The following is a 16,220-nucleotide window of genomic DNA, read 5'->3' on the forward strand; positions in this document are numbered from 1 at the left end:
AGGTTTAGAAACGTCAAGTAATGACAAAGAAAACTGTTAATACTGGGTGATAGGACGGTGGCGCGATCGTGAGGATCAAGAGGCACGTTCACACCGGAGTACTTTTCCCCATACTTTTCCTGTTTAGTTCCGTTAGTACCCCTTATGTCGCGTTCACACCAAAAAGAGTACTTAGTGCCGGGAACTTTTACTCCCATTTTTAGTGCCTGCTGAGAGGTGGTACTCTCCTGGGGGAAAAAAGTGCCCCAGTTCTGATTGGCTGGGCGAATTGCAAACCACGCCCCGTAAAACTCTGAAATGTTTTGTAGAGCCGCCATTTTATTATCCTCGCATTAGCATTATTAGCATTAGCATTCATCCAGCGCACAAACGCAGAGAGTCTAATTTATGGCAACACAAAAGAAAACATGGGAGATGAGGAGGTATCTGCGTTCTGGCGATTTACTCGGAAGGCTTCAGTAGAAGCTGCTGGGATTCCCAGCAGCTTCTACTGAAGCCAGTCCCCAACTCCGGGGACTTCGGGTGGCAGTATACGCCGTGAAGTTGCTTGCGGCCTGCCAGTAAACCCAAAGCAGAAGAAGACGAAGTGACGTCAGCGGCACATTTGCGTAATCTTCCCTCAGGGAACTTATTCCGGTGTGAACGCGATCGGCTCTTAGTAGGGGAACTAATGGCGCGTTTCCACTGCAGCGGGTAGCTCGCTTTAAGCGTGCCGAGCGGTGGGGGGCCCGTTTTTGGTTGCGTTTCCACTTGGCCTAGTACCGGCTAGCGGGTCCTAATTCACATTTTTTCTGGCCCCATAAAATCGTGGTTCTAGGGCCAGGAACAACCAGGCTGAGTCGGGCTGAGTATGCTAAACTAGAGAGAGAATCGCTGGCAAGGGGGCTACAACTACAACAAGATGAACATATTTGACCGTGATTTAATTGTAATACACGTTTCAAAATGATGCCGAAGTAACAACATACTGATACCGGTTAGTAAAAACCATGAATTAATGCTTTGACAAGTCTGCAGACAGACGAAAAACCCTTTTAAAATGCGTGTTTTCTAAATGGAGCTTGGCTAGGCTAACGTTATATACAGGGTTGGGTTGTAACGGAATACATGTAACGGCGTTACGTAATCAGAATACAAAAATCAAGTAACTGTATTCAGCTCGCGTTACATTTGAAAAACGAGTAATCTGATTACAGTTACTTTTGTAAACCTGAAGTGAATACATTTTGGATTACTTATTGGAATTATTGGTGGAAAGATTTCCTCTCAACATTTAATATTCATTACTAGTAGGTACAGCCGAATCATCACAGCCCACAAAACCTATTACCGCCGCAGATGGACCAAAAAAGCGTTTGAAAAAAAAATCGCGGGTCCGCTCGCTCAGTGAAACAATAACAGCGAAACATGGAGGAACAAAAGTCTGCTTTTAAATCGTGTGTGTGTGTGTGTGTGTGTGTGTGTGTGTGTGTGTGTGTGTGTGTGTGTGTGTGTGTGTGTGTGTGTGTGTGTGTGTGTGTTGGTGTGTGTGTGTGTGTGTGTGTGTGGTGTGTGTGTGTGTTTAAAACACATCAGCCTGCGGTCGCTCTTTAGCTACTAATGATTATTTCTGAAGGTATACACAGTGAAGGCGGTGCGTGAAAGGCACTGCGCGGCGCGGTCGTCTTCTCAGAGACGGAGTTAACCCTCCCGCTGCCTCCTGGTGCTGCAGAGATTTCATGAAGTGAAGGAGGTTTTCTTTCTATAAAACAGCTGCGGGCAGCAGATACGGTGAGAGTCACGGACACGAATTCATAGATCAAGGCAGACTGGTGCACACACTCTCCTGTTTTGCCAATCCGGTGCTTAAACAAATATAGCTCTACACCCCTGGCCGAAATGTCCTTAAAATTAAGTCCGAGTTCGACATTTTAATTCATGTCCTGCCAACACTGGCAGGACAGAAGGCGACACGCCCGTTCTAAGCCGTGTCCCTCACTCCTCACATCCCAAGTTGCATCCCCAAAAAGTGTATTATGTTGTTACATCATTTCAGATGTGATGTTTCAGTTGTGCTCTTGATACGCCATTAAAACAGTAAAAACACGTTCAGTTTCCTTTTGCTTTTTGTGTCTCCTGTTCACCAAAACATACCCATCTGTGATGGAAAAAGAAAGTAATCCAAAAGTAATCTAAAAGTAATCTGATTACGTTACTTTTTTAAGACACGTAACTGTAACTGTATTCGGATTACTTTCAGAGCCATGTAATCAGTAATCAGTAACTGATTACATTTACAAAGTAACCCTCCCAACCCTGGTTATATATGCTCCGACCGTCCACACTCACAACAACGGCCTATACAGACATAAATAAACCAGCGACTGTATTCGCCATGACACAGGCAGTCTGTGGTTTGTACTTGTTTAACTTTTGTCTAGTTTCTGAACAGATATGAAGAGCTGTGAGCTCTGAGTGCTAAGAGCTAACGGCTGTGTTGTTTTTCTGGGGCTCTCATTGAAGATGACGTCACGGCTCCTCCTACACTGCGTTACTATAGTAACTACCCCAGTTCCTAAACTGTAATGGAAGCGCAGCATTAAAGTGAGCCGGGCCTAATAAGGCCTAACCAAACGGCCGAGCGAGGCCTGCAGTGGAAACGCGCCATAAGTGTTGGGAACTAAGTGCTGGGAACTAAGTGCTGGGAACTAAGTACGGCAAAGTACTTGGTGTGAACGTGGCTAAGGAAGGAGCGGAAGGGACCTCAATGGTTCTTTTTGTGGAGAATCTTATAAAAACTGAACTGAGCGAGAGTACCGGCCTGAACTACCTGGGTATCGAGCGTGAAACAAAAAAGATTACATGTGAATTGGAGGGGATACAAAAAGCATTTGAGACATTTTATCAGGCCCTGTACACTCAGTCCACACCATTTGATGAATATAAGGTTGAAGAGTTTCTGAGCCGGTTGGACCTGCCCTCCCTGGGGAAAATGCACAATGACAAATTGATAAAAGAAATAACATCATGTAAATCTCCAGGTCCAGATGGATTTCCAGGAGAGTGGTATAAATCACTAAGAGAGCATTTAATACCAATACTTCATAAAAGCTTTAATTACACTCTGAATGAGGGAGTGCTCCCTCCTTCCTGGAGGGAGGCCACCATTTCAGTAATTCCTAAAGAGGGTACGGACTTGAAAGAATGTGGGTCATATAGACCCATTAGTGTACTAAATCAGGATTATAAAATATATGCAGCTATTTTAACTAAAATAATGGAGGAAGTGATGCCCCTATTGATTGATGAGGACCAGTGTGGATTTATTCAATGTAGGCAGACCCAGGATAATATAAGGAGGACTCTCCATACCATTGACTATATACAAAAAGAAAAACTCAGTGCCATCCTCCTCAGTATGGATGTAGAAAAGGCCTTTGACTCTATAAAGTTATGGAAACATGTGGATTTCATGAGAAGTTCATTATGAGCATTAAAACATTAAATACATCCCCTATGGCTAGAATCAAGGTAAACGGAAGTCTGTCTAGAACCATTCACCTGTAGCGTGGCTGTCGCCAGGGCTGCCCAGCCAGTCCAGGGCTCTTTAATCTATGTATTGAACCGCTTGCCCAGGCAATAAGGCAAGATACAGACCTGGAAGGCATCATAATGGGAGATACAGAGTACATAATATGTCTTTATGTGGACGATGTCCTGGTCAGTCTAAAGAACCCGGATTCAGGACTCCCAAGGTTAATGGATATGATGCAAACATATGGAGCTTTGTCAGGTTATTCTCTTAAAGTTGATAAAACTCAAGCTCTAGTGTTCAACTTCATCCCGACGTTGGATCTAAAAAATAAGTACAAGTATAATTGGGACTCCAAATTCATTAAATATTTAGGTGTAAAATTAACAAAAGACATGTCTCGGATGTACTCTGATAACTATGAACATATAGATTCACAGATAAAAGGCGATCTAGATAGATGGGCCTCTTTGCCCCTGGATCTTGGAAACAGAATTATGTCAGTAAAAACAAATATATTACCCAGACTTCTTTACTTGTTTATGTCATTACCCATTCATATTCCGGATACTATATTTAGAGAATGGGACAAAGTGATATCAAGATTCATATGGAACGGCAAACCCCCTCGGGTGAGATACAAAACTCTACAGCTGCCAAAGCAAAGCGGAGGGATGGGCTTACGCAACCTTAAAGATTATTATCTAGCGGCACAGATAAGGCCACTGATGCTCTGGTGTAATAAAGAATATTTAGCAAAATGGAAACACATGGAGCTGTCGAGGCTAGACAGGCCCTTACAGAGTTTGCTAGGATGCCCACTAGCTGCTAAACAATATGAAATCCTCAGTCGGTGGGTTCGGATTTCTATGGAGATCTGGTCCGGCCTAGTGAACAACTCAACATTCAAAAATACGAATCTTAATGTGGCCGACTCATGACCCAAATTTCAAACCAGCTGTTAATGACACGAGGTTCATTCAATGGATGAGGCAGGGAATTACAGCACTTTGTGTGTTGGTTGATAATCAAGAATTTATAGATTTTAAAACGATGTCAGAAAGATATGGCCTTGCCCAGCAGGATTTATAGATACCTCCAAATTCGACACTATTTTGATAAGAACATCAAAGGATACATGCAAGGTAATGTATCGGGCATCACTCAAATGTATTAGGGCTTATAATGCAAAATTATCCAGAAAGATTGTAGGTGAGCTGTACAAATGCATAGTTGAACTGAGAGGACACTCAACCAATTACATAAAGGTAAAGTGGGAAAGGGAACTGGGAATTGTCATTGCCCCTGAGGAATGGACAAATATAATCAAAACACAAATCACTACAACAGCCTCACAACTGTGGAGGGACTTTTCTTGGAGAAACTGTGTTAGATGTTGTACAACTCCAAAGCAAAAGTCCAGACAGACTGGATCACAACCCACATGCTGGAGAGGATGTGGCCACTGTGAGGCGGGTCATACACACATATTCTGGGGCTGCCAAGTTCTTAAACCCTTCTGGGAAGGTGTCCATAGTATCATCAGAGAAGTTCTATGTTATGATATAAACTTCACCCGTCTTACCTTTTACTTGGGGAATATGGACTCTGAGCTACCAAAAATTGACCAATATCTTTTAAAAATCTTTATGGCAGCAAGTAAAAAGGCTATAACAAGGCGATGGCTCTGTCAGGAACCTCCCACCATCGCTCAATGGGTAGCCATAATTAAAAACATTCACAGTATGGAACACATGACTTTCAGCCTAAGACTAGAAAGAGACAAAGGTGAAGCCCTCTGGTAAAATGGGACACATACCTAACACAAAGAGGTGATAACCTGTCTTGCACTTGATGTGTTTTTGTTTAAGTAAACAATGATTGTTACAATTGTACTTCGTGATGGCCTCCTCGTGACCCCTTAATTATAGCCGTGTTTCTTATTTATTTTATTCTTTCAGTTTTATTTTGAACTGTCTTTGTTGAATGTATTTTTGTTATCTGTTCCCTCTAGCTTAAGAGTTGGGATATGTATCTTAGTTTGAGGTATTGTATGCAAAATCTACCATTGTCCCGAAGTATACTTTTATCTGATGTACACTGAACAAAAATATAAACGCAACACTTTTGTTTTTGCTCCCATTTTTCATGAGATGAACTCAAAGATCTAAAACATTTTCTATATACACAAAATAACCATTTCTCTCAAATATTGTTCACAAATCTGAAAAAATCTGTGATAGTGAGCACTTTTCCTTTGCCGAGATAATCCATCCCACCTCACAGGTGTGGCATATCAAGATGCTGATTAGACAGCATGATTATTGCACAGGTGTGCCTTAGGCTGGCCACAATAAAAGGCCACTCTGAAACGTGCAGTTTTGCTTTATTGGGGGGGTCTGAGGGGGTCCGAAAACCAGTCAGTATCTGGTGTGAGGGGTAGGGGTAGGGTTAGGGTTAGGGTAATGTTGTGAATCGAGTGGCCTGTGTTCGTCGTCCATAACATACGCCTGCCCATACCATAACCCCACCACCACCATGGGCCACTCGATTCACAACATTACCCTAACCCTAACGGGCAGTCCACACAGCGGCGTGCGTTGAAGCTTCCAACGCTTCTGCCCATTCACTTTGAATGGGGTGACGTCACTTTTAGCCGAACTGCATTTTGGGAAGCGACGTGGAGCGTTGCTGGCATTGCTTGCTTCAAAAGTTGAGCAATGTTCAACTTTTGACGCCTCGACGGAGGCGTCAGCCAATGAAATCCCGTTTATGCAAATCTGCCAGTACAAGCGCTAGCCAATCAAACCGCATGTATGCTGGCAGAGACTACGCAGGTCATTTCCTCATATTCCAAAAAATGGAGGGAAAATTCATTATAGCGGTAGTGAATCACCCGGTGCTGTATGATCAGTCTCTGTTCATCTACCGGGATACAAACCGGAGGAGCGAGGCATGGAGGGAGGTGGCAGAGACAGTGGAAGAAGCTGGTAGGTTTTCGCCTGTTTGGGGATTTTATATCCAGTTTACTTCGTTTTAACATTGCTATTGCTTTGTATGTCGGGGGCGGGAGATTCATGTGATTGGTTGTTGGTCGCGTTGCTCGCAAAAAATCCCCAAGCTTCAGATACGCCCACCTCCAAGCGTCAACGCACGCCGCTGTGTGGACGGGCCGTGACCCTAACCCTACCCCTCACACCAGATACTGACTGGTTTTCGGACCCCCCCAGACCCCCCCCAATAAAGCAAAACTGCACGTTTCAGAGTGGCCTTTTATTGTGGCCAGCCTAAGGCACACCTGTGCAATAACCATGCTGTCTAATCAGCATCTTGATATGCCACACCTGTGAGGTGGGATGGATTATCTCGGCAAAGGAGAAGTGCTCACTATCACAGATCTTTTCAGATTTGTTAACAATATTTGAGAGAAATGGTTATTTTGTGTATATAGAAAATGTTTTAGATCTTTGAGTTCATCTCATGAAAAATGGGAGCAAAAACAAAAGTGTTGCGTTTATATTTTTGTTCAGTGTACTTGCTGCAATACTGTCTGTGTTTTATTTTCCTGTAATACCTGAAAATAAAAATTAAGTTACAAAAAAATACTGGGTGATAGAGACAGAAACATCTACAGACCATGATTACTTTCTTTGCAAATTTGGCCATCCAATCATACCAGGATTAAATACACGAAGGCACGTAGGCTATTGCGTGGGGTTAATCATTTCTTTCGATTTAAAAGTGCTCCATAGTGGCAGGATGGTGGTAAAATAATCCAGCAACAGTACTGGTTAAGCTTGTTGAAACGGTAAGATCGAGGAACAGGAAGTAAATACAATCGAAGCAGATGCATGACTGACATTTTTAGGCCAGGTGTGGCTGCCTCACAACAGAGGCACCATTATCTTTAAATCTCATGCCCTGATGAGGAAAGCAGATGGAGACGGAGGATTGAAACCAGCCTGAGGTCCCTTTACGAGTGTCATCCCTTTGTCTCACTCATCAATACTCTCTAATAAAGTACTAGCCGGTGTAGCAGAAAGAACCGCTGCCTACCTGAGCGTGCTCATGATGGTCCAGCTGTTGCTGCCGGTGTGGACCTGGATCTGGTTGGTGTCGGCGAACGGAAGCAGCGCCCCGTCTCTCAGCCAGAGCACATCTGGGGGGTCCTCTTCCTCGCCCCCCGTGCCCTTCAGAGTGCACTGCATGGTAACAGGCTTGCCCAGCGACGAGATGACAGTATTGGGACTCCGCTCAAATTCCAGATCTTTGATTAAGAGAAGGAGGAATCAGGTTAGGGGTTAGTTAACGTCTTAAAGACCTGGCACATTTACAATATCGCACCAATGCCTCACTTTAGAATTCCTGTTAGTCTTTCTAAAGGTTTCTAAGGGTCATGGTGCTTCACATAGAAATTACCCTGGGATCACAACTTCCCCTAAGGTGCCATATTCAAACTGTGTGTAGATTTATCCTCAATCCAAAGATCTTCAGGATATAGTGACAGAAAACACAGAAAAGCAGCACATTTTGACATTCGGGAAGCTCAAAGCAGCTAGTTTTTGGTTTGAGGAACATCATTAACACTTCAAATTCATAGGCTTTAATGCACAATAGCAGCGTAGTATTACCAATGGAAATCTGAAGTCTTAGGCTCTTCCAACAATGTCATTTTTAATATACTCAACATGACACAAAATATAAGGAGTGCAGGTAGAAATAAGATGGAATATGTAAAATAGAATAGGATGAAACACAAAATTGCTAACTTAAATTCCTGTTGACCTCTCAATTAATCGTCTTCATTTAACTTCTGATAAATGTCAATCTATGTTGGCTAGACTCTGCCTCGGCAGTGCAATCATAACAACAGGTGAGTTTCTACACCGGCACACTGAGCCAAGTTATCTCGTGTCCCTCACTGATGGGATGGGGGGGGGGGGGGGGCTGACCTGAGGAGGACAGAGCTGATAGCGGGACAAAGGCTCCTTGTTAGAGACTCAGATTGCACAGAGCTCAGGACAAACACCAGACAGCAGAGACGAGCCTGCAGGTCTGCCACTACATTAATCCTGTACTTACTTTAAACTTACTTTTGTACTTATCTTAAAATATGTTTTATAATTGTTCCTTTATTTTCTCCTGTTTTACAACCTTAGTTCTCTTACACCGTTGATGTAGACAGCAAAGCCAACTCCTTGTATGTGTCAACCTTCTTGATAATAAACCTGATTCTGCTTCTATGAATCTGTCACCCTAAATGACACTAAACACAATCGAGAGGTATTTCTGAGGCATGCAGTGCTTGTCAAAGATAAAAGAAAGGTTACAGCCTTGCATTCAAACACACATTTGGCACAAACACATACATAGATCTCTCCTGCTGGAATATGTCTTCTACATCATAAGATACAAATATTACGCAACCGTAAAGCATTTCAAAACGCTCCTTAACTACTCCTTGTCTTGATAGTATGGACAAGAGATCAAATAGAATGAGGAAACTCGGCCTGCGTTCTTGAGTTTCACGGACAAAAATAAATCACTCTGGTTCCACGGAGCGATGCCTGTAAAGATTTTCTCAAGCTTGTCAACCTGCCCACCTAGTCTGTTTCATGGGCAACCTTCAACCCCTGACCCCCCCACTGTGACCCCTGGGGAGTCCAATGCAAGACACACACGTAAACACACATCATTCAGCCCCTAGAAAACACATGTCATGTGAAAAGCACACTTCGGTGGCACTTTCTCATATGTAGAACTAGCCCTTGATTCTTGCATGTCAACCACACACACACACACACACACACACACACACACACACACACACACACACACACACACACACACACACACACACACACACACACACACACACACACACACCCAGCATTGAAAAGGCTTGTTCTGGGAGTGTGAAATAAATGAGGGGGCCCGCTGAGTCTCTGCCTCACAGGCGGTGAGGCAGAGACTCAGCGGGCCCCCTCCCTGTCTCTCTGCTCTTTGGCGTTAAAAGTCATTCCTCTCTTTATTTTTAAGCTTGACTGAGCTCTTTCAAGACTTGGCGCAGCCCTGACTTTTTTCTTCTTTTTTCTGTGACATATTGAACAAAAGAAGCCCTACTTTCTGTCTCCGCTCCTAAGTGCGGCATTCATATCATGATACACTGAGAAAACTGAAACATAACTGTATTAGGTTAGGTGAAAGCAATAATATTAAGTTGTAATATTTTGTATTTACACTTAATATTGTTGCTTTCAACTAACCTAACACAGTTACGTGTCATTTGTTGACATAAAACATTTAATTAAAGTCAATGTTTTTTTCAGTTTAATCTCGAAAGGCTTTTATGAGAATGCAGATGTATAGCAGGGCAGTGGTTAAACTGTGTGTGTGTGTGTGTGTGTGTGTGTGTGTGTGTGTGTGTGTGTGTGTGTGTGTGTGTGTGTGTGTGTGTGTGTGTGTGTGTGTGTGTGTGTGTGTGTGTGTGTGGTCTGTCTGCAGTGATTCATTGAACTACTCCCTCTACTGCCTTTTGTCCCCCTGAACTCCCTCGCTTTTTAGTTTTTCATGATCTCCCTCCTACTCTCACTCTCTGGTAGGAGATGTTAAATGTCAGTGGACGTGCACATGCCAAAAATACCCAAAACAGTCCGAGCATTTATCCTCCCCTCACTCCCTCCTTTATCTCCCTGGCTTTCTAACCCTACGTAATTCAGCCCTTTGCCATTCACGCCGCGCCTTTTGCCCTTTTCCTCGTTCCGCCTCCTTTTCATGCCATTCTTTGGATTCATCGCTACACATTGTGCCACGCCCCCCTCCAACTCCTGCCCCCTTACCCCATCCATCATTTCGATGTTTTCGTCTGAGTCAGACCGGCACTGACTCACAAACCAAAGCATTGCCCCACCCCCCATCCATCCCCTCACTCCTGGACTACAGCCATCTCTACATCCAAATAGGAGCCGAGACATCGGGAAACGTTCTCAGTTCGAGCCTATCCTTGTAATCTCTGTCCCTTATGCTCATACATCTGCAGAGGGCAGAAGTACAGCTAGCGTGACCATAATGACCAAAACACATGAGCAAACTGGTGGGGGCCCCTCCATGTTATCCATTGGCTGTAGTTGCTGATGGATAACAGCCAAGTTGATTGATAGAAGGACTTCCCAATGATGGATGCAGACCACACTGATGTTAAATGACCTAGCTTTGGTTAACATTTTGGTTTTTTATTCAAAGACTACTCATAGTTTTTTAAGGCACATATCCAGAATGTTCCAAATCTGCTGCAATTTAACTTGGTTTCTACTTTGGAAACTTTTTTGGGTTTGGTGATGGTAATGGTCATGGGCTGTATTTATATCACACTTTATCAATTCTTTACGACACCTCAAAGCCCTTTACATTCTACAAGTCATCATTTACCCATTCATACCTCATTCATACAGTGCCATTTGCTCAAGTAAGCTAAGGAGGATCATTGTTCATAAAGATACAAATGTCTCGGTCAGATTCTGATTTTAGATTAATGGGAAGACATGTCTTATTATATTATACATTCCTTTAGTGACAAATGTGAGGACCTGGACACTTGTTTTTATTTTCTGCATGTACTGCCATCAGAGAAATGTCTTTAAGTCCAGAGACAGATGACACTTCAGCCTCTGTTTGAACAAACAACACAAGCAGAGCCGGCCCGACCCATTAAGCGACATAAGCGGCCACTTAGGGCCCCGGAAGCCACTAAGGGCCCCCTAGCAACACAAAAAAATGAAGAAAGAAAAAAAGAAATAAAATAAAATAATAATCCCAGTACACCGTCGCCGTGATCAGTATGTTTAATTAATTGTGCTAATATGCCTAGATTGCCTACTCTCAAAGTCATGTATTATATTATTGAGTCAATAATAATTATATTATTGAGTCAATATTATTGACTCAATAATATAATACATTAACCGTGCTTTACCTGAACCTCATCATGGCACTAGAGAGGACGGCAGGATTGTAATTTCCCGTGTTCAGTGAATGCAACAGAGGCAAGACACCAGACCAACTAGAGAGTTGAATGGAAATAAACGTCTGTCTTATTGGCTCACGGGTACCTATCCTGTGAGCTGTGACAATGTTTAAACTGTCAGTCGTACTCAGAGTTTTTGAAGATGGACATAAGAAAAACAGACAATTCTCAAGTGGTGGCTCACACAACAACCCCAGAGCCACCACCTGAGCCAGGTAAACAAGGTATGTAAATGTCAGTAAACTTCCAAATTATGCGAACATGTAAGCAAAGCATAAATTACAGCTACGTTGACGTTACTTTGAATCGCGGGGGTAAGCTAAACCGTTAGCAAGTAGCTATAGCTAGCCAGATATATTAAATAAACAGTTTTTCATACAATCTAAATGTTGTGTTTTTTAGCATTACCTGGTGATTTCAAAGAAAGCTCTCTGGGAAATGTTGACTTACTGTTCGACATGAATCTAGAAGCTACCTTATCACACCTTACCACAGTTGATCCGGAGTCCTGTCAGTTAAAGTGTTTCATAGTTAGCTTAGCTAAGCATCAACCTAGCACTGAAATATATGGATGTTATGTGACAGTATTTCTGAGAAAAAGTCAGCTGAAATGGTGGCATAGTTGCCACTGCTTTACGTGTCGACAGCATGTTTGAACGTATTAGCAGTACATGTGGCTTTTTGGCCACTGATGTTGCCATAACAACACCTGAATTAAAATGTGCAACCTCTTTTTGTGACAGTTTTTTGCATGAAATTATAATTCTTCTGAATGATATTCCTATTGACAGCTAGTTTCTATGTGAACATTATGAGATGGACAGCCAGAGAGAATAAATGAGAAACAGTTATGAAATACTATATGACAAAACAAGAATACAATTTAATAGGGGAGTGATTTGTAAAATATACATTAAAAAAATCTGTTTACAGTTCTGTTTCATATGGGTGTTGAGAGATGTATCCATAGATCTCTTAATTTTGCTCTCAAAGTGCACCAGATTGATGCTTTTAACTTCAATATTAAAACAAAAATCTTCCCGGGGGAGCATGCCCCCAGACCCCCTGGAGGAGGTTAGGTCCACGGTGTTTACATGCTTATTTATACAATATGTGTTCTTATGCTAACATCATAAGACAAAAGTTGGTTCCGTGTTGTGTGTAGTGAGAACGTGCTAGAATGAGGGGGGCCCCCAAGCCAAAGCTCGCTTAGGGCCCCCAAAAGTCTAGGGCCGGCCCTGAACACAAGGAGAAAATAGTGGTAGCAAATGATCTCATGTCAAATCCTGCCAGGGAGAGATGAGGAGTTTTGTTCTGAAACCAGATTTTTAACTGAGCCAAGGATACATCGACTACAGATTGACTGCAGGAGCTGGAGCTGGGATTAAACCCACAACAATCAAATTGAAATACGACAACGCTACCTAACAGCCACAGTTGTTTGGTGTGAAACAGATTTTGCATGGTTCTAACTTATAACCTGTCATTGTTTCCGGTTGTACATCATGAATGCCTCTGCTTACTGTCTAAAAGGGCTGGATGTCATGGGGATCTGAGATTCATTACAAACTGTGGATATCCGACTAACCATTGGGTTTCAAGAATTGTATTTATTTATTCCTAGCTTTTTATCTTGCCTGTGAAGTTTAAATTAAAGAAATGACAACCTCCGTTAGCAGGACTTTTTGTGCTTTGTTGTTCCCAAGACAGAACTGAAATGCTTGTCTAATATCCTAATCTATAACAGCTAGGTTGTCTTTGTGCAAATGTTTAATTTGATCACTTTTAATGTTACTCATATGTGCTTAAATATTAGTGTAAACTGTGTTCCATCCTGATGCTTGTTAAAGAAGTCTAAACAGGAGCGACTGGTTTTCACTTCCTATAGAACAATACATCACTTTTCTCTTTATGTTGCTATGCTTGAGTATCTGGTGTTGTGACTCCTTTGCTTCCCAGCAAGATTTATTTTTAGCCTTTGCTCTTTCCCTGCCTGGAATACATCTCTCAAAGATTCCACAGTATTCCGGAAATGCCAAGACTGGTGGGAAAACTTCTCTGGATACCTGGTTTGGACCCAATGAGAAAACATTCAGAAGTGTTCAAGCTGCACCTGAGCTCAAAAACATGACCCCTCTGCCCTGTGGCTTTTGATGCCAGTCAGGCAGGGAAAACAAAACTCTTTTTTTACACTGAATCAGCAGAACACCACCCTGATTGAGCCAATAAAACTAATCCCTTACTTTGTTTTTCTTCATCGCCTTGTTTTTAGAGGCTTAACGAGTGTAATGAATTCCTTCATGTTGGCCAGATGTTGAACCCACTTGCAGCTGTGGTTGCCACCCCAAAGCAAACGCGTTTAATGAGTAAGCAGCAGAAAGCCAGACCGAACTAATTGCCTATTACGATGTTTTCCCTCACGCTAAAGCTGACAAATAACAGTTGTGTTAGTGGGATTGGATGGCTGCGGATGATTTTACCTGTCAGGGCTCCAACAGTTACTGGTCTCCAAGCAGAAATACAAAAGAGGACGCTGAGGATGAAAAGTCCCTTAGATCCACTCTTGGTTTTTCCTGACAGGAGATCACCTCTGAAAAGCATGAGAAGAGCAGTCATCTTGGAAACACCAACGGACTCCATCACCGCATCTCCGTAGCGCACAGATCCAGAGATGTGCGCTGAAAAAAGTGATATATATTATCCAGCAAACACACCAAAGTCAACCCGTAGATTTCAGTTCCCGTTTGAAGGAGTGTAACAACAACAAAATCTCCGAGCTGCTGAAAAGTTTGTTTTCCTCTTAAGCTGATGTTTTGGTTGATCCCAATACAGTCCACCAAACTTTAAAAGCGTACGGCGAAAAAAGCGCACCACACTTTGAAAGCGCACAACCAAACCAAAGTTTTACGCAGCCGATTAACTTCCAATTATATTTCCAGCAACACGGATGACTTTCTAAACCTTCCTGTAGTGTGTCGTCCAAAGTCTCTTCTGCCCCACCGGCTCCCTCAGACTCCCTCAGACATTCCCCTGGCTCTTTCTGTTCCCTCTCTCCCCCTTCAGACAGGATTCAAATTCCTCAACTCAAGTTCTTTCCACCCTCCTCCTCCTCCCTCCTCCTCCTGAGTCTCCCTCCTTTTCTCAGAGGATGTGAGAAACCCTGCGGCATGCTGATTGTCTCGCACAATCCCCCATTCGCTTTTTAATTACGCACGGGTCCCCAAGAGGTTGTAAATAGCTCCGTAAATCAGCCCTTCTCCCGCTGGAAACAAAGTAGTGTCAGTCTGTGGCACAGATCAACATCATAATAGATGAGTATTAATGCCTCTGTTTACTTGTGAAGCTGTGAGACACAGGGAGTTACAAAGCTGGCATCATTGTATGGAAGATTTACCTGCATGGACTTTTTTAAAATAAATGAATCATTGTCAGTATTTGCAGTGTTCTCTCTGGATATCTTCTGAGATAAGAAAATATATACTTTATTGATCATGAACATGTTTTGTCACAGCAGCATGTAGATAAGACATTGCACATTAATTAGAAATACAATACAAAAATAAATTTTAAATAAATTAAATACAAATAAAAACAATAAAGATATATCAGCAATAAAGATGACTAATTGCGATACCTGCATGCTTTATTTTGCCTCCTCTTATATTTGTCAGTACTGCTTTAAGAATGGTACCAAGCCAAAAGTATTTAAACACGGTCAGGAAAATGTACTGTAAGTATTGGGAGTAAAAGTAGTGATTGCAGAACAAATATATATTTAAAATGAAAAGCAGAATATTTTCGCATTTCAAAGCTGACTGTGAAATACTTTAACACAAATAATTCATTAAACATTTCAGTACAATTGCTGACAATATATTGTTTGTCAAATCTTGTGTTTGTGGTTTACTTAAATACATTACATTATATTATACAAATACAAATACAATGTTGGATGATTTAATCTATGTTCAAACATTTTGATAAAATGTCTATAAAAAACGATATAAATGAATATAAAAAGTAACACTAACTAAAGCTGTAACATAAATATATAGTGAAGTAAAAAGTACAATATGTCCCTTTGAGTTGTAGAGTATAACCAAAAATAAATTTTCAAGTAAAGTACCTAAAATGTGTACTTAAGTACAGTACTTGAGTAAATGTACTTAGTTACTGTGCACCACTGAAACATACTGAATTACAAACAAAAGTACTGCATTGAGAATAAGTAAAAGTATTAAAACATTTCAAAACAAAAGCAGCAAACCTTCACTTTTGAGGAGCTTCACCTGTGATGTCTTTCTTAACAAAAGAGACATAAACAGCGAGCCAAATTGTGTCAATCCACTTATTGTTTCAGGTACTTAAATATAATGTTGGATGACATCTTCCAAGTTCTTACACAAGTGTGGTGTGTCAAAACACACCCTAAACTAAATGCACTGCTTTGGTATTGGTTTGACACATTTAAAATCACAGTTAGGGTCAGTTGATTGATTTGTATGTATAATAACAAATGAAAATGTAATCAACCGATTTCATAACTTTCCAAAAGCTGCTGCCTTCCAATGAATGTCTCCTAACCCTAACCCTAACATTAAATACACCGGCTTCTATAGTTTACCAAAAACTTCTGCCCTCCATAACCCTTAACAGTATAAACTAAACATGTCTATAGTCAAACAG

General features: G+C 41.8%; 1 protein-coding gene across 1 annotated transcript in view; it reads right to left on the minus strand.

Moving 5' to 3' along the window:
- The window catches only part of LOC117555618 (tyrosine-protein kinase receptor UFO), a 49,831-nt gene extending 35,657 nt beyond the window's left edge, over positions 1-14,174 (minus strand). The window contains exons 1-2 of the mRNA XM_034230544.1: positions 14,015-14,174; positions 7,568-7,778 (exon numbers count right to left, since the gene is read on the minus strand). Coding sequence (XP_034086435.1) covers positions 7,568-7,778; positions 14,015-14,174 — 371 coding nt within the window. The remainder of the gene's footprint in view (positions 1-7,567; positions 7,779-14,014) is intronic.
- Between the last annotated feature and the right edge of the window lie 2,046 nt (positions 14,175-16,220).

This window comes from Gymnodraco acuticeps, unplaced genomic scaffold (assembly GCF_902827175.1).
Source record: "Gymnodraco acuticeps unplaced genomic scaffold, fGymAcu1.1, whole genome shotgun sequence".
In the NCBI taxonomy this organism is placed as follows: domain Eukaryota; kingdom Metazoa; phylum Chordata; class Actinopteri; order Perciformes; family Bathydraconidae; genus Gymnodraco; species Gymnodraco acuticeps.